At 39.1% G+C, this 18,388-nt stretch overlaps 1 protein-coding gene across 2 annotated transcripts in view; it reads left to right on the top strand.

The window, feature by feature from the left end:
* Positions 1 to 18,143, top strand: part of TSPAN9 (tetraspanin 9) — a 283,711-nt gene extending 265,568 nt beyond the window's left edge. For both annotated transcript variants that reach the window (XM_075210193.1, XM_075210192.1), the window contains 5 exons: positions 255 to 329; positions 8,187 to 8,288; positions 9,562 to 9,693; positions 10,161 to 10,244; positions 14,513 to 18,143. In XM_075210193.1, coding sequence (XP_075066294.1) covers positions 255 to 329; positions 8,187 to 8,288; positions 9,562 to 9,693; positions 10,161 to 10,244; positions 14,513 to 14,584 — 465 coding nt within the window. In that variant the 3' untranslated portion in view covers positions 14,585 to 18,143. The remainder of the gene's footprint in view (positions 1 to 254; positions 330 to 8,186; positions 8,289 to 9,561; positions 9,694 to 10,160; positions 10,245 to 14,512) is intronic.
* The last annotated feature ends 245 nt before the right edge of the window (positions 18,144 to 18,388 follow it).

Genomic DNA, 18,388 nt, shown 5'->3' with positions numbered 1-18,388 from the left:
GAGAGATTTCTGGGGAGGCACCAAACCCAAGTTATAATCTGGGCTACGAGAGAGTGTAAATCAGTCCCCTTTTCTGATCCTCATAGGGAAAATTGAATGCACAGTTTACTTACCTTTTTAAAATTGTTTACACCTTGTTTTATAAGTAGGACATTATAGTTGGTTACTTGTTATTGTCATCCCACCGTAATTGTTGAGAGTCAACACAATGTTTTTTATTGTTTAACTCTAAATATCATTACTTTCTTTCACAGTTTTTCATCATTTTGCTGATAATTCTTTTGGCTGAGCTGATACTCCTGATCCTCTTCTTTGTCTATATGGACAGGGTAAGTTATCAGTTTCATTTTGTAATTTGTTTTATAGTTTTCTTTATAATGTCTCTTTCCCCTCTGGTGGAGAATCCAGCCAGCCCGTATCGGGTGAGATCAGAAAGATCACGGTCTGAGCTTTAATACCCACGATCCTTTGCTGTCACTGTCTTGTATGACATCTCAGACCAGCCAGCAGAGCATCCTTATCTTTAATACTTACTAGCAATTTAATACATTTCACCCCCATGTCAGAGACTTGGCCCCTAGTGCTGCAGATATGATAAGCAGTTTAAATGCTCTTTTTCCACCATTGCAGAGGTGAGAAAAAGTAATAACATTAATTTGCTAATCATCTTGTTATCTGTTGGAGGATATTAATGAACATACAATGAGATCAGAGACTTCTTTAAGATACTTTACAGTCGTACAAGATCGTATTTAGCCGAGTGCTGAGTATTGTTCTCCAATTTTCAATTTCAGGCCCAGAACCGCCCTATAGATATATTTACTTGGTAGAGGAAAAACAGGATTGGATTTCATTAAAACAAATGATTTGAAACCAATAGCTTTTTTTGTTTTAAATAGAACCTGACAGGTTTGTGATGGTTTTGTTGTTTTCCTATTGCCTAGTATACTAATAAGTATAACAAATCCTGAGTTTCTCCCTACCTGCTTTGCTCAGTAGCGAGCATGGAAGTTGTTCATATATTGCTCTATACTGACTCCCAGGCCAACGTCCTAGGTATTTGTACTCTGTGGGGGAGATTCAATTACTGGCGAAGTTCCATAATAATATCAGGCTTAATTGAATCAGAGGGAACATATAAATTTATTTTCACTCTTACATAGTGCAATGGGCTCTGTGTTTACAACAAATCATCTCAAAACTGACATGTTCTCTTTACCCACAAATCACTATAGGGTATATTTACTAAACTGCAAGTGGAGATGTTGCCTATAGCAACCAATCAGATTCTAGTTATCATTTATTTAGTACATTCTACAAAATGACAGCTAGAATCTGATTGGTTGCTATAGGCAACATCTCTACTCTTTCAAACCCGCAGTTTAGTAAATATACCCCCATGTGTGGACTATGTACTTAGACCATACAATAAGTTCTGAATGCTACATTTTCTCCATCAATTTCAAACGCGGTTTTACTTGGTAGAAAAACATAATGGTCCATGTATGACAGAAGTGGTGTTGCTCGCAGGAACCAATCAAAAGTGTGCTTTTATTTGCTAATGCCTACTAGTAAAATGACAGCTAGAAACTGATTGGTTGGCAACTCCAACAGTTTTCCTTAATGTCCCCAGAGTGTACTAATGTCTCACTGATGTAGAATCTACCACTGGTGCTTAGTGAATCAGTCGGCTGCATTTACATGACTACATCCTCCTGTGACTTTGAGATGAAAGACCAGTGCTTATGTTACCCAAAAATTTGAATCAGTCTTTTACAGGATAAAACATGCATTCAATGAATAGATAAACCAAAATAGTTATGAGACTTCCAGTTTTTATTCCCCTTAAAGTGGTATTGATTACTCACCAAAAATAAGCTGTTCAAAATATGTAGAGATTTAAAAATGTGTAATTTCGTACAATATTCATTTTAAGTAACCCCCTCCTCCCTCCTGGTGAAGCAGAGTTGGGACACACTCACTTTATTCTATACAGACCCAGATGTTTAATTCCCTCAGATTGGTCTCAAATAACGTGTTCATTAAAACATACATAGTTTTGTTCCTATTGATTTCAAACAAGTTGAAAATAATAAACAGCTGTTACTGGAACATGTTTTAGTTAATTGTATTTTATGAAATGAGAACACTTTATTCAGCCTGGTAACACTCTGCATTTTTCAGTATATTGGTTGCACATTAGCATTTTAAATAGCTATTGGGAGGATTAAACCAGTCTATAAAATGTAAGTGGTTTTACTTATGCTGCTGTTACATAGTTTGAAACCGTTCTGGACATTTCATAAAGCTGATTAATGGCTGCTGGTCATGTCTAGCATTAGACAGTCTATCAATCCTGTGCAGCCATTGTACAAAACGCATGAAGGTGGAACAGTGTCTTCATCCAACATTAAACCCCATGAAGAGAAACAGCCACTCGGACATCTTCCCTGTATACACTCCAAAGCAGAGGGAGATTTAGTTCATATAAATATCCTGCTAAATAAATATTGTTTATTTTTCTTTAAAGGGGATTCCCATTTGCAGACAACTTTATCTTATTGGTTTATATATACCCTCCAGTCACTTTTATTGCATGCTTTTTCTTTTTTACCAGTACCTTTCTACTATCAGGTAGGATTTAGCTTGTTTAGATGGCCATATACAGGGCTTTCAGTGCCCAAATTGTGCATGATTTGGCTGTGTGGTCCTTCTGCCTTAGAGACTAGGGGGTAAATGTAGCAAGCTGAGAGTTTTCCGGCGGGTTTGAAAAACCAATCAGATTCTAGCTCTCATTTATTTAGTACATTCTACAAAATGATAGCTAGAATCTGATTGGTTGCTACGGGCAACATCTCCACTTTTCAAACATGCCAGAAAACTCTCAGCTTGATAAATGTAACCCTAGAACTCTTCCGGCATCACTAACGCCTACCCCACACAAGGTAAATAGCTGTCGTCTTCCAACATAAAACTGTACACAGAGTATCTCTGATCTGTGTCGTATTCTGTACCTCCCAACTGGCCTTGATTTAAGCAGGACAGTCCAAATTCGAGGGCAATTTGGGAGGCATGTGTCGTTCACTGCTGCCCGTCCGTCCTGCATGTCTGTGTGAGTCGCTGCTGCTTCGGACTGAAGGGGTAGGAAGTGAGACTGAAAGCATAACTAGATGGACATTTTGGTCCCCATCCAATCAGACCCCCTGTTCCCAATCACAGCGCTGAGGACATAGCACATGATACTGTCTTGGGGGGACCTTGAAGCACGGCAATCCCCTTCATGTCAGGTAGCCTCAATGTTATCACTTATTGCAGCTTAAATGCTGCTTTGAAATAAATATCAATTTATAAGTCCCAGGAGATAAATTTATATACAGTGATATAAAAATGTTATTGTGTAGTTGAGCAGTACTGAAAAATGGGGAAAATAGGGACAGTTGTCTGCAAATCTTTGGCCAACGAAAATAAACTATAGTGCAGGAAAATCCCATTATGAAGTCAGAGAGGGAAAGCGTCTGAAGGTAGATAATGTCTTTTACGGGGATGTGGTACCGAAATCCCATTAATATAAAACACAACCTCTATCTGGTCTTCACTGCCACTAAATGTCAGATTTACCCCATATTTAAAGGGATTTAAACATCCAAACGTGATTTATATTACACTGTGCAAAATTAAAATTACCCAAGTCCTGTAATTTGTTTCTTTAGGAATAATGTATTTTGTCATTATCCTGATTATTAATCGCTCAATTATATGTATTTTTTATCTTATTATCATAATTAAAACTTTAGATTTAACACTAGATATACCCAAATGTAATGTAGGTGATAGGTGAATAACAACTAAAGTAACCGCCAAAAACACAATCACTTATTTTCATCATCATGTCATATTGCTGTTAAGATCCTTCTCGGGAAGAAAGGAGTATTACTGACTTAACAAACGCCTTTCTTATCATTACCAGCTTTTCTGCATTTGTGTACAGACACATTTGCATATCAAAGTGGAAGGCTGTTTATAGTGATGTCTTATTTGGAGAGGCAATTGGCACAGCTCTAACAGGATTTGAGGGACTTAATGATGCTGTAGAAAGACTTCAAAGTTATTGCAGCAATTCCAAGTAAAAGTAGAGTTTGTAATGACGGAAGGAGTAATGGGTCCCATTTAGACCAATTAAAACTCCATTAAATCTACAGGGATATCAAAGTTTACTGCTGCAAATACAGTTCAGCATCTCAAAGCACAAGGAACTGATGGATATTATTTCATAGGACGTTTGCCAGTAACCTGCAACTAACGTGTGTTCCGTGGAGTTTATGCTCCTGAACCTACCAGGCAGGGTGAAAAACATGATCCAGCCCCAGGGGCAAAGATAGGACTTGTAGAGGGGGGTTTCCACACCACGCCGCAAGTGGGCATGGCCAGCATGCATGGGGGCGTGGCTATAATTTTAGACAGTGTTTGGCTGTTCTCCAACTCTTCCTATCCCCATAATACACATGGGTAATGCTGCGTGCACTACTGTTAGGTGCACTCAGCTATTCCTTTTTAAGCAGAGCCGTGTGAAGCGGGAGCAGGGTCCAGCCATCTCGATTATACAGTCCCCCAGGCTTCGAGGGGGGTTTTCCAGGCACTAGGTTTGCCTATGAACCCCATAACTAGATATCCACGGGGTGCTCCATGCAGCTATCTTCCCTGGGGCTCCGTCATTTGTCTCGCAGCCCCAAGCTGTAGGGGGGTGACAACGTTGACCAATTAACAGCCACAATCAGGAAAATTGAAGCTTCTTATTGGTCCTCCTGCTCTGCAGCCATTTTAAAGTGGCAAGTAAAAAATATTGGCGCAATCCTATACTATAGAAATGGAGCAGACCTGGGATAAACGGTTTCACCATGTAGGTCTGGGGGCCACAGAAGGGAAAGCAGCAGACCAGTGAAAATTGACTGAAAAGGTGGAAATGCTGCATTAATTAAAAATAAATAAGAATCTTTATGCTGTTACCAAACTTCTAAATTAGAACACTGAACAGTAACCTTCTCCTGGGCTGAGCTTCCCTGTTGTAGAAGCATTTCCGCCTCACACATTGCATAGACAATGTTAAATGTTCCTGTACTAACCACTGGCAGGGCAGCACTATTATACTTTACATGCTACAGCTAAATGTAGTTATATATTTTCTTTGTGGAAATAAGGTATATGTCTTCCCTAAAGTGTGTCAGACACATACACTCTGCGGAGGCAGCCAATTTATAGCAGCGGCATTATAAGCTAGTGACATCACTGAGGCATGATGGGAGTTGCGTTCCATTATGGTCTTCCTAGACCAGGGGTCAGGGAACTTTTTTACCTTTTACCCCCAAATATGTTTAGATACGCCGACGTTACCCCTTGATTTGAAAGGAAAGAAATCATATATTATTAATTATTGGAATTCAACATTTTATTGAATCTATTCAAAATTTCTTTGAAAGCTTCAACTTTAAAACTTCAGGTTTTGGAGAAATGATGTTGCTTCATTTTTGATACGAGAGCATCAATATTGGGGCATTTTCATGTCGGAGCAATTTGGATACAGTCTTCAGCGTCCAATCGATTTCTCTGCTTTGTTTTTGTGTTCATTAGAGTGGAAAATCCTTGTTCGCCAAGGTAGGTTGTTGTAAAAGGCAGCAATTTTTTTGACTGCCTCCTCGTGTGCAATTTTGATGCCTTTGCAGCTGTTGTCATCCCAAAATATGACAGATCTGCTTTGTTTTCAAATGTAATACGAGCTTCATTATTGCATCAAAGCACAAGAAGTGCCTCTGCCAACCCTTGAGGCTCTTCTGGTACAACAGCAATTTCACATTTAAAGGGGTCTACAATCCAACTGACAGCATGTGAATCGGCAGCATTACCCCAAGGAATTTCATTTTTACCCCATTTGGGGTAATTTACCCCTGTTCCCTGACCACTGTGCTAGACTGTACCACATGTAATGTGCTTACTGTATAGCAGCAAGTTATCCCTGGAAACTATAGTCAAAGTCTGTCAAATATGATAATCTAGGTAAGATGTAATTTATCCCTATCACTATATTATAAATTACTCCTCCATTAAGATCCCTATTTGCAAATTTACTTCGTAGAAAGGATTCTAAACAATAAAATATAATATTAAAAAATAAAAAACAGTTCCTAACAGCCAGATGTTTGTGATCCATAAGTTGAGAGCAGTGCACAATTGGTTTTTCCTAAGGAGCTGTTTGGTTGACAGACCTTGTATTAAGCACGCTCCACTGCACATTAATTGAGAAACACTCCTTGGACTACGCTGCAATTGAAAGCATTAGTGAGGAAGAAATGTAGCTTACATACAATTTTAGATGAACTGCTGCCCTCTTTTAAACTACCAGTTATTTTAAAAACCCATCCTTGAAAGTATGCTCAGTCACAGCTCATATATTAGACTTTGAAGTTGTTTAAAGGTCAGTCAGTCCCTGCATCTCCTTTTCCCCAAGTCTTATAAACTTGGTCGTATTTATGTGTACAGTGGACTCCGCAAAGTATTGGATTTATAAGGGTTTTTTTTTCATTGGTTCATACCATCAGCTAGGGGAGTTCACTGACCCACAATTAAATGCTTCTGTAAGTCATAATTAGACCAATAAATCAGGACACCCCCCCCCCCCCCTCTATAAATCACCATTTGAAAGTTTACTTTATTTCTGTGACCTTACCCACTGTTATGGGATGTAAATCCTGGTGTGCAGGGATAGTGACTCATGCATGGCTTTGAAGGTTTTTTTTGTACTATTATAAATCTCCAATTTGAGCATCTTACAAACTTGCAGAGAGGTGGGAAGCAGGGCATTAATATAGGTAGACGGTGACACTAGATCTGTGGTATGTATGTTTACCGTCTTTCAGTAAATATACTTACAGTTCAAAATGAATTATGTTCTTCACACATCATGAAAAATTGAAGGTCAATAAGAGCTAGACCTGCTCTTCACACTATAATAATTCACAGAGAGGTTTCACACCAATGATTCCGAGACCTTCCAGGTTTCCTTTCACCCTTTGTTATCACTTTGCGGTAGAATTGTTAAACCTAAAAAGGAAAAGTGGAGGTGTGGAGCATAGCAACCAATCAGATTCTCGCTATCATTTATTTAGGACAGTCTAGAAAATGATAGCTAGAATCTGATTGGTTACGCTCAACACTCCACTTTTCCTTTTCATAAGGTTTGATAAATCAAGAACACTAACTACGGAGTCATCATCATCATCACCATTAATTTATATAGCGCCACTTATTCCGCAGCGCTGTACAGAGAACTCACTCACATCAGTCCCTGCCCCATTGGAGCTTACAGTCTCAATTCCCTAACATACACACAGACAGACTAGGGTCAATTTGTTAGTAGCCAATTGGCCTATCAGTATGTTTTTGGAGTGTAGGAGGAAACCGGAGCACCCGGAGGAAACCCACGCAAACACAGGGAGAACATACAAACTCCACACAGATAAGGCCATGGTTGGGAATTGAACTCATGACCCCAGTGCTGAGAGGCAGAAGCGCTAACCACTGAGCCACTGTGCTGCCAATAGATTTTGGGAAATCTGCAAGCTATAGCTTGTTGGAGGTAAATAAGGAAATAACTGAAAAGTCAGCACCATTCCAATTGATTAGAATGAGATAAACCAGTATATACATCATCATCACTATTTATTTATATAGCGCCACTGATTCCACAGTGCTGTACAGAGAACTCACTCACATCAGTCCCTGCCCCATTGGAGCTTACAGTCTCAATTCCCTAACATACACACACACACAGAAAGACAGACAGACTAGGGTCAATTTTTTTTTTTATAGCGGCCAATTAACCTACCAGTATGTTTTTGGAGTGTGGGAGGAAACCCACGCAAACACGGGGAGAACATACAAACTCCACACAGATAAGGCCATGATATATACAGTTTTCCCCAAATTAGAAGGGCCACAGACGAGCCGCTTGAGGGCCATTTGCAGTCCACGACCGGCCTGTTGCCCGTAGCTGACTATTTTTAGTTTACAATGATTCTTCTTTAAGAACCAACTTAAAAAAAAAGGAAACAGTGTTCTCGCTGTCAGGGATTAAAATGAATAAACAATGATTTTCCATGTTTTCATTTCCCAGTTTGTTTGTTTTTCTCTCTCAGGTCAACGAGAATGCAAAGCAGGATTTGAAAGACGGTTTATTGCTTTACAATACAGAAAATAATGTTGGACTGAAGAACGCTTGGAACATTATTCAGGCTGAAGTAGGTTCCTTTATCATCATATGTGTATTGTATATTGCCCCACGTAGTGTAATGTAAAAACACAATGCATTGATTGAAAATAAGATTTACGCGCAGTTCTACGCAAAACACGGAGGGATGTCTGGTGCCTATATAAAGGAACAGCAAAACTAGAAACACAACTTGATTTAATGTGAAAAATATAATTCCACATTTATAAATATATGTAATTGTTACTGGTATATTACAACTAATGCCTTACATCTGTATAGCATTCTGCCCAATTGGCACGATTCTAAGTACTTAAAAGGGGCGCAGCCTATTGGAAAAGGGGACTGTCATTACTATAAAGGGGTGTGGTCTGGATGGATCAGGGGTGTGGCCTTATCTGTGTGTGTGTGTGTGTGTGTGTGTATATATATATATATATATATATATATATATCTACTATATAAATGCCTAGTGGCGTGTGTGAAAAAAAAAAAAAACTGCAGCGCCACCTGCTGGCCAGAGTTATACACTGACCAATATATTTCTTGAAGGAGAAGTGACAGTTGGGAGTGGTTGGTGGTTGCCGGGGGTGACAGTGGGGAGTGGTTGGTGGTTGCCGGGGGTGACAGAGTGAGAGGAGTGTGATACTCAGGACCGCTGAGAGAGATCCCTGTGTCTGGATAGACATCTGGATAGATGTGGCGATGAAAATGAAGGATGAGGTGATGGAGAAGAATGATGAGGTGGTGACATGTGGACAAAACCAAGTTAAAAAAGGGCGCTTGCGTCGGGAAGTAACGCTCTTCCCCTGAGGAGGCCTGGGCTAGGCCCACATGCATGACAAGAACCTTTTTAACACCTTAAGTAGCTTGATTTGACTAGAATGCATGAGTATCATGCACGGGTTAACTTGTATATATATGTGTATATATATAAATGATACAAGAAATATTTACTCCACCTCCAAAGATAATCGTAAAGGGGCATTATATTGAAAGTGAGGCATTCTGGAAAATAAACAGTGCTTACATATTTTACTTAATAGTTAAAATGTAGGGAATGAACCTTCCCTTAAGTATATATTTCCCTTGCATTTTCATCATGTTCCTCATACCCCAAATTATCACTGACAAATTGGAAGAGACAGCTATGTCAATATTTGAATACAGTAAGAGAGGTCATTGGCAGAAGAGCTTACCATCTAATTACTGACAAGGATGTCACTGCAATCCTATTATAGCGTAGAATGGTGACGTATAAAGAGTGAATATGATGTGGATATATATATTTCTGTTTAATATAGATGCACTGCTGTGGGGTGACAGATTACACTGATTGGTATCCAGTGCTTGGAGAAAACACTGTTCCCGATCGATGCTGTATGGAGAATTCCCAGGACTGCGGACATAACTCTACTGGCTTAGTATGGAGGACAGTGAGTATGACTTGTGCCGTCTATCTGTGTTTCCCAGCTCAGGGCCCATTAGCAGAGTGTTGCCCGGGTGGCTGTCTTGAAAACTGCCCGAAAAAAATTCAGGGAGCAGTGATCCCTGTTACAGAGCTCCTACTTACTGAAATGTGCGTGCAAAATACACTGTGAACATGCATTGGCCCCCACCCCACCTGACCCACATAATCGCCCCATTGACAACACAGATCCTACTAAAGCAGTATAATTCATATAGTACAAGGACAGTTTGCTGTTTTCTAAAGTATACATAAATAGAAAGTACAACAAGTAAATATGATTTTTCTATTCTCCAAACTCAACTGGAAAAAAATATTTATTTACAAACGGCGATTTTTGAGTATTTTTTTTTATATCTGTTTATTTGCAAGTGCTTGTGGGAAAATGTCTCCTCTCATGTTTGTTACTAAGCAACTTTTTGGTTTTATCTTAAGGGCTGTTACGAGAAAGTGAAAATGTGGTTTGATGACAACAAGCACGTTCTTGGTACAATTGGGATGTGTATACTCATTATGCAGGTATGTCGTTTTATCCTGCTGCAAAGCATTTGTCATTGCAATATATCAATGTACTTCTTATGAATCTAGCTGTATTGTGAATGAACTATGAGCTGAACCACAGGTATATTAAGGCTGCCACATTATCCCTTCATTGGCATATTGAAAAAGCATCTCAAATGGGCCATTATCTCTTCACTCGTCTCCCCGTTATAACGCAGCAGGTCTGAATCTGATTTGTCCTGCAGTGTCCCGCTCCCCATCATTACTCGTACAGCTGACCAGCTAAGCATGGCTTCCCTGATACAATTGACCAATCTTGATGAAGCTCATCTTAGTGGTGGAAGGAGGTAGAGAGATGATCATTTAGTGGTCCGTAAAGACAGGGGGGTATATTTACTAAACTGCTGGTTTGAAAATGTGGAGATGTTGCCTATAGCAACCAATCAGATTCTAGTTCTCCTTCATTTAGTACACTCTACACAATGACAACTAGAATCTGATTGGTTGCTATAGGCAACATCTCCACTTTTTCAAACCCGCAGTTTAGTAAATGTCCCCCAGGAAGTCCATAGTAGAAGTACAATAAAATCTTCTCCAAGCTATAACTGCTTTATCTCACATTTCTGAAACTTACATATATTTTATAAAAGTCTTATACAAGACGACTTTTTTTTATTTTATTTTAGGTTTATTGGTCTTTTAAAACAACAGCACTGGTGCGCCATATAATTATTCTGCATCCAATATAAAAAAAAGTCTCCCTCTATACTCACTTGTAGAAAGTTTCTACCTTAGACCTTCAGAAGACATATTATTCTGTCATCATTTAAATAGGTCTCTGCACAGAATTATTGTTCTCTGAAGTGTAACTACTCTTAAGGTCCTTTTATGGCAAATCCAATGAAAACTCAGATTGAGCATAAACCCCAGAATCCTAAAATGAGTGGAACTGCTTGTGTGAAATACAGAACTAGATTCTGTTTATACAAACAAAAGCATTGCACCGTCTATCACACTGGACACAATAATTCACCATAGTGAATCTAAAGTGCACTATGGATCGCAAAGGACTGTATTTTGCAACATAGCGTTTGAATGTTCAGCCTGTTTAATCGCAATATATTGCAGAGATATTTATATGGGAGTATATGCCATTAATGTTTGGTCGATTGCATTTACAGCACCGCTATGCATAATAGTGTTGCTTAACTTTGTTTAAATTCACCTCAATGGAGCAAGAACATGTTCCATTAGCCTAAAGGAGATCGCTTTTTTGTTTATTGTATTCTAAGCTCAGTTAAGTTTTATTTAACACCGAATATCTTTGGTGTGAAATGTGTCTGAGGCGTAAGGTGCTGTGTTGTGTGTCTGCAGCGGGAAGTGGGGTAATATATTCCTCGTTTAACCTTTACCATGATGAATATTTCCACAGATACATTTTCTAAAGATAGAACTGTGGCGCTCTTTGAAGAGAGCCATGGTAGACTTTAGATCACCTTCCTGCTGTGACACACGCACAGCGCTATGGGAAAGGCTCTTGCTGTACGCCTAATGAAGGAAGCTCTCGTTTCATAGCCTCAAAGACTCACTGAGGTTGTTGCACGTAAAAGACAACACGTGTTTTAAATAGTTATTTAATTGGCACATTTTTTATAAAAGATCATTGGAGTTGGGATGAGAGGTGTTTCTGTCATCTCTGTTTTCTCTGAAATTACCCAGGTTCCCCTTGCAGCATGCCCCTGCTGCATCATTCATGGCGTGGTGACGTGATTCGTGTCATCGTGGCTCGTACCCACTGCACAATGTTCACGCAAATCAGGTTATGGCCCGGCCACTTTCCTAGGGAAGTTAGCAGGGCCATGATGACGTATATCACCATACGCTAAGTCCTCTCAGCGTATGAGTAACTCGCCGGTGAGAGCCGAGATGCCCATTGTGTCTATTTCTGCCCTCACTGATTCTATTCCAGGTCAACTCCTTGGTCTTATGATAAACAAGCTCCCTCCCTCCATCAGAACTTCCCCTAATCTGTCCAGTTTCAAATGGGCTTTAAAAACCCACCTTTTTCTTAAAGCCTTCCAGTCTCCCACTTAACTTCCTACCTTTTCTTCTGCCTCATCCCCTTCATTCCCCTTATCCTTATCCTCCGTTCCTCCTTCTCTCCCTCTCTCCCCCGTGTCTCTCTGTCTGTCTAACCCACCCCTTAGATTGTACGCTCCTTTGAGCAGGGTCATCTCTCCTCCTGTCTCTTCACCACTTTTAACTCTGCTCTCCAGCTACCTAGCCCTCCTCCTCGAGGACCCTCTTCCCTCCGTCCCCTCTCGCTCCCTCCTCTCCCCTCTGGGGGTCTCCCTGTCATACCTGCCCTCCCTCTTGGGCTCCGTCTTATGCGGACCTCCCCCTCTAGCTGTGCTTTGAGCTCACTGGGTTACTGTGCTTATGTGCTGTCTCTCCTCGTATTGTAATTTCGTTTGTCCCTGTACGGCACTACGGACACCTAGTGGCACCCTATAAATTAAAATTAATAATAATAATAAAAATACAATAGTAAAAAGCATAGAAAGAGAAAGTAATGTATTTGGTAAAATACATATTTAATAAAATGCAGGAGGCTATGTACAAGTTAATATATTTAACTTATCTAAAGGTAGAAACCCCCTTTAAGAGAAAATTAGGCTGAATTTTGAAGTTGAAAACAGTGTTTTAGAGGATAACGTACAAGGATAAGAATATTTGCAGTATTTTTTACTAGAATTTACAGTGCAGATATTTTCTGCATTTTATAGGATAGATTTTCAGGTACTTACTAATTATCTACAGACTTGGCTGTATTTCATCATGGCAGGGTTTGCTGGCTAACTACACAAGTGCACTGTCAGCATTCCTAGCAATCACCATTTATGAGAAGGAAATGATCTTAATCCCCCCGGCGATCTAAAATTTCAACACACAATCAAAATCTTCTTTTCGCATCTTTACCGTCTTAATCTGTGTAGTCAGTTAAGCTCACTGTTTTTGTGTACGAGTTAATGTGTTAAAATCAGTTTAATTGGTTTCAGCAAATTTTGCCCGTTGTGATTGACATGTTATCATTTATATAGTGCAGATCATATTACACAGCACTGTACAGAGGATATATAATCCTGCCCTACTGGCGCTTAGTCTAAAATCCCTTCTACATGCACAAACACTAGGGTCTATTTTGTCAGAAGCCAGAGAACCTACCAGTGTGTTTAAATGACTATCGGTGCAATTTAATAATTGGCTATTAGTAATGATCAGTGGTTGTCTCTTATGCTACAACCAAAAGAGGGAATGACCGTCTCCAAGTTATGTGCCAGTGATGTGCATAGTTTGATCTCCCGCATTACTGGTTGACAGTCCTGTGATGTCACCAGGACAAACAGAAGATTAGGGAATCTGGGAAGAAGACTCAGCAGGAAGAATTAATAGTGTAAACCAACTTCTCAACTACTATTAGATCCAGGTTACACTGAGTCTGTAAGTGCTGACAAAACGGGAGACCTCTTGGAATTTTCCATTATTTTTTAAGATCTCTAGGGATAAAAACGAAGCTCATTTTTGAAAAACAAGTTATCAAGAGAAAGACAACTGCTTAAATTTGCACCCGTCCCCAAAGCAGCCGCTCATGTAGTTCCTCCACTGAACACAGTCATAAAACAAAACTGGGTATTAACAAGAAGACAAAGAGTTAGTGACTGGTGGGATAGACTAAAGTCTCATCTCTAATGACAGCTCATTGTGTTCTGCATTATACTGCACAAGTAATTTCTACTACAGCAAAAACCATAACTTACAGGAGATTTGTTATCATTCTATTTTTAAAGACAGATACTTGGGACTGCTGTCATTTATTTAAATCCAGTGTGTACATTTCTCTAAGGAGAGATCTAGTTTCCCGTTTGTGGCCCAACAAAGAATGTTTTCTTGTGTATTAAGAGATTGAATTTCGGTGTTGGAGCCAAGGGACAAGTGTTTGTCCTTTTGTCAGTACTTAAAATAGTTTCACCAAGGTCTTTAGCCAACCACCTTTGGATTAAAATAATTACAAGAGTTTGGGAAATTAGAGTACATTTGACGGGCATATATATTTCATAACCTTGGGAAATATGTAGCTAGGTAAACAGATGTACTGTGACTTGGAAATGACCAAGAACCACTGCAAATGGCAATTATATGTAAAGAAATCTGAACGTATTTATCGATGGGTATTTTCTGTCTGCTGTATAGAATGTTGAATAAAGTTGTTTGTCTTTTATTTCTAGATACTTGGGATGGCCTTCTCCATGACTCTGTTTCAGCAGATACACAGGACTGGTAAAAAATATGACGCATAGACCTCTCTAGCAGGACATTTGTGCCGCCGCACTTGGCCACAACGAGCGTCAAGAACTATGGAATCCAAATGATCGTTACAGAACCGCCGTCCCACCTTCAATCTAATTCGATAATGTCGCAACTGACTTACATTTTTTACATACTGCATCTGCTATTAATTTGCCAAAGAAGAAAAGGAAGTACGCAGACCCATTTCCTTCACAGGTCGGCTCTAACACTCTTCTTGAACGACTCAAAAGAAAAAAGAGCTTTGCATACTAATATAAGACTTTTACCAATACATGACAGATATGCTTATGCTTCTGGAACATTTTGAAACAATTTAGAAAGAAAGAAATAAAAAGGTCGAGAACACTACAAAATGAAAGACTTAACGAAAGCCATTGAAAACCAGCCCGTTGCTGCAAAAATTAGCGATTCGGGCCAGTTTGCATGGAATTGACTGCAACCTTTTTGTACCTTATTGGAAATGTTTTTGTTACTGACTATGATTAGGACTAGTGTATTCATTTATGTGTTTTTAAACCTTTTCCTTTTTTTTTTTTTTTTGTGTGTTCATTTTACACAGATTTTCTTTTAACCAATACAACAAAATTCTGTGTGATCTTTAAGGGATGCGCCTGCAGTAAGTAGGTTTAATATACGCATCAGGGGTGATGGTTGATGAACTGTGTTATTGTATGGTAGCCAAGTTACCTTCAGCTAGCCTATTAGGTTTACATATATGTCAATATTACTTTTCACGATATAATGGTGCAATGACAGTTTTGAATTATTCTTATACTCAAACATTGGATTCAGATTTTGAAAGTTCTTTCCACTCATGTTAAAGCAACAATCCATTTGTATTATTGTTCTCCTTATTTTAGAGTTCCATTTGTTTTACATATTTATATTCTCACCAGAGGCATTAGTATTACAGTGGATACCATTTGTCATAATAATGTTTATGTGCATGAGAGAACAGTGAAAGTTAGAATTCCAGAAGGACTTAAGAAGCGGGTCTCACGTTTATGAAACCAGACAGTGATAGCATATTTGGATAGATCTCTATCTCCGATGTTGGCGATGTTGAAAATACGTTTCCGTTAGTAGCGATCCACGATATGCGGCGCTAATGTACCATATGAAGACATGATAAGTTTTTTGGCTTTTGTCTGAGGAAAGTTTTATATTGGAGAGCTGTGTGTAAGGTCTCCTATACACGGTCAAAGCAGCCATTTTATAGGCTGGACTAGTGCTGATGAGAATGCTGCCTATCCATTCAGTGACACAACTGAGGCAGCCATTTTGTATGCTGAACTAGTGCTGATGAGAATGCCTCCTATCCATTCAGTGACACAAGTGAGGCAGCCATTTTGTATGCTGAACTAGTGCTGATGAGAATGCCGCCTGTCCATTCAGTGACAAACTGAGGCAGCCATTTTGTAGACTGAACTAGTGCTGATGAGAATGCCTTCTATCCATTCAGTGACCCAAGTGAGGCAGCCATTTTGTATGCTGAACTAGTGCTGATGAGAATGCTGCCTGTCCATTCAGTGACACAACTGAGGCAGCCATTTTGTAGACTGAACTAGTGCTGATGAGAATGCCGCCTGTCCATTCAGTGACACAACTGCCATTTTGTGGTCTAAACCGCTATACCTGAAGAGAATGCAGCTTGTCCATTCTCTAGGAACCAGTGACATCACTGAGCGTGCAAAACAGCTTGTATGGATTATTGCTTTATCATGTTACCAGATAAATAGACAAATAACTGAACATTATCCTGTCACATAGTATTTGCCATTGTTATACCACATTTACTAAACCATGTACAACATTTCAAAGGACATTCCTGCTAAACACTTCAGCACATACCTCTAATTTGAATGCTGCTTTTCACAATGCCCATAGTCTGGTCTCTGGTGCGGGCATTACTTACTTTTATTTGCTGCTTCACAAAAATAACAAAGAAATGAGAAGAAATATTGATATTCTGCTATTCATCCTGGTTGAGCACTAGTGTAGCGACATGGCTTGTATTTGTAAGAGCCCATCAGCATGGACTGAGCCATATCCTGATGTGAAAGCCTGGAGGAAAATAAGGACAAATATATTTGTATAAGGAAAAATGTGGTGTGCTCAAATCCATTGTATACTATCTCAGCCGTTGAGATAATCACTGTATTATGAGGAATTTCCAGTCACGTGACTCTGTAAACGGCTTCGAACAGGCAAATCAAGATATGACTGGATTGCAGCCATTGGTAATTGCTTGGCAAATTATTTGTGGCCCATATGAATTTTACGACTTCAGTGCAATATATATGACGAGTTCAATGTATATAGAAAACAAACTACATAACAAGCCAACACTAATTAAATAATAATATTCAAATTTTGGCTACAGGATACTTTAGCTGCCAATGAAGGTCATCTATAAAATCCTACCCAAGCAATTACCAAACCCTTAGCAGTCAGTGGCTAAGGGGTAGATTAACAAACCTTCTAAAAAGCAAAAATGGAGTTGGTACCCATAGCCACCAATCAGATTCCAGCTATCATTTTCTAGCATGTACTATATAAATGATAGCTGGAATCTGATTGGTTGCTATGGGCAACAACTCCACTTTTCCTTTTTAGAAGGGATGATAAATATATCCCTAATTGCAGTAACAACTAATGGAATATAGACCACTGATACCATTGTGTGGGGATTTTTAGCTGGTTAGTTATACGTTAATTCCACTGATTGGACAGTGACGTTTGAAGGCCTGGTTGAATAGTCCTACAACTGTCCATGAAATCTGACTAACTCCATTAAGAAATACTTGGCCTATTTATTTGCCAGTTAATGGTTTCTTTTCATTTAAATGGGCAGTTAAAGGGGAATCTACTCTTATTGTATGAAAAATTCTAGCATTCCTTTGTAACCCAGAATATTCTTGTCTAAGAAAAGGAGGCATGATATATGGTTCATCATTTGCCTGCATGGCTTTATCTTCCAGTAGACTAAAAACTGGACCTTAGGGAAGGCCCAGAAATATTTTCCAGCCCAACTTGACATTCGCGCTGTTCACTTTAACGCTAATCCCATTGGCTGTTTTGATAGCTCCACCTACTTTATGGTTAGCTCCTCCCAACATGTGCAGCAGCACCAACCAGGGTTCGTGAGTGTTTGCAAAGGTGCCAAAAAAGTCAACCCCCCCCCCCATTGCAGCCATGCTCCCGATGATGACAAGTTGATGCCTTTTCAGTGAAATATGCTGAGGTTCTAAAGATAAAATAACTTGATTAAAACCAAGAGAAAACCACAATCCAGTAAACTGAAATGTTTTTTCGCTGCTTATTTTGATGATATGATTTCTTTGATGGGCACGGCAGTAAAAGCCTAAAAAAAAAAGAGAACGAAAACCAGTTTACTTTAAGTTTTAAGAAAAAAATTTAAGAAAAAAAAATTGGGACCATGCCTGAGTTCAGATTTTCAGTCTCGAAATGGAAACTCTGACGCAAGCATATCTGCTGCTATGAGGGAATGAGTATGTCTTTGACAATAAAGTCTATTTGAAAAATAAATGTACACAACCTTTGCATATTAATCTGATAGCCCTTTTCTGTAAACTAAGGCATATACCATACTTACAGCTGAAGTTATTCATTTGGAAGCTTTTCCCATATGCTAAAATGAAAAAAAAAAATAATAATAATACCATTATTATTATTTTCTGAACCAAAATAATCATCCTCTTAAAGTTCATGCAGGACATTTTAAATGTACCTTGTGGTTGAGTTTTGTAAAATGATGTATTTATACTAGATAT

Source organism: Mixophyes fleayi, chromosome 4 (genome assembly GCF_038048845.1).
Source record: "Mixophyes fleayi isolate aMixFle1 chromosome 4, aMixFle1.hap1, whole genome shotgun sequence".
Lineage (NCBI taxonomy): Eukaryota > Metazoa > Chordata > Amphibia > Anura > Limnodynastidae > Mixophyes > Mixophyes fleayi.
This window is presented reverse-complemented; position numbering and strand designations above follow the sequence as displayed.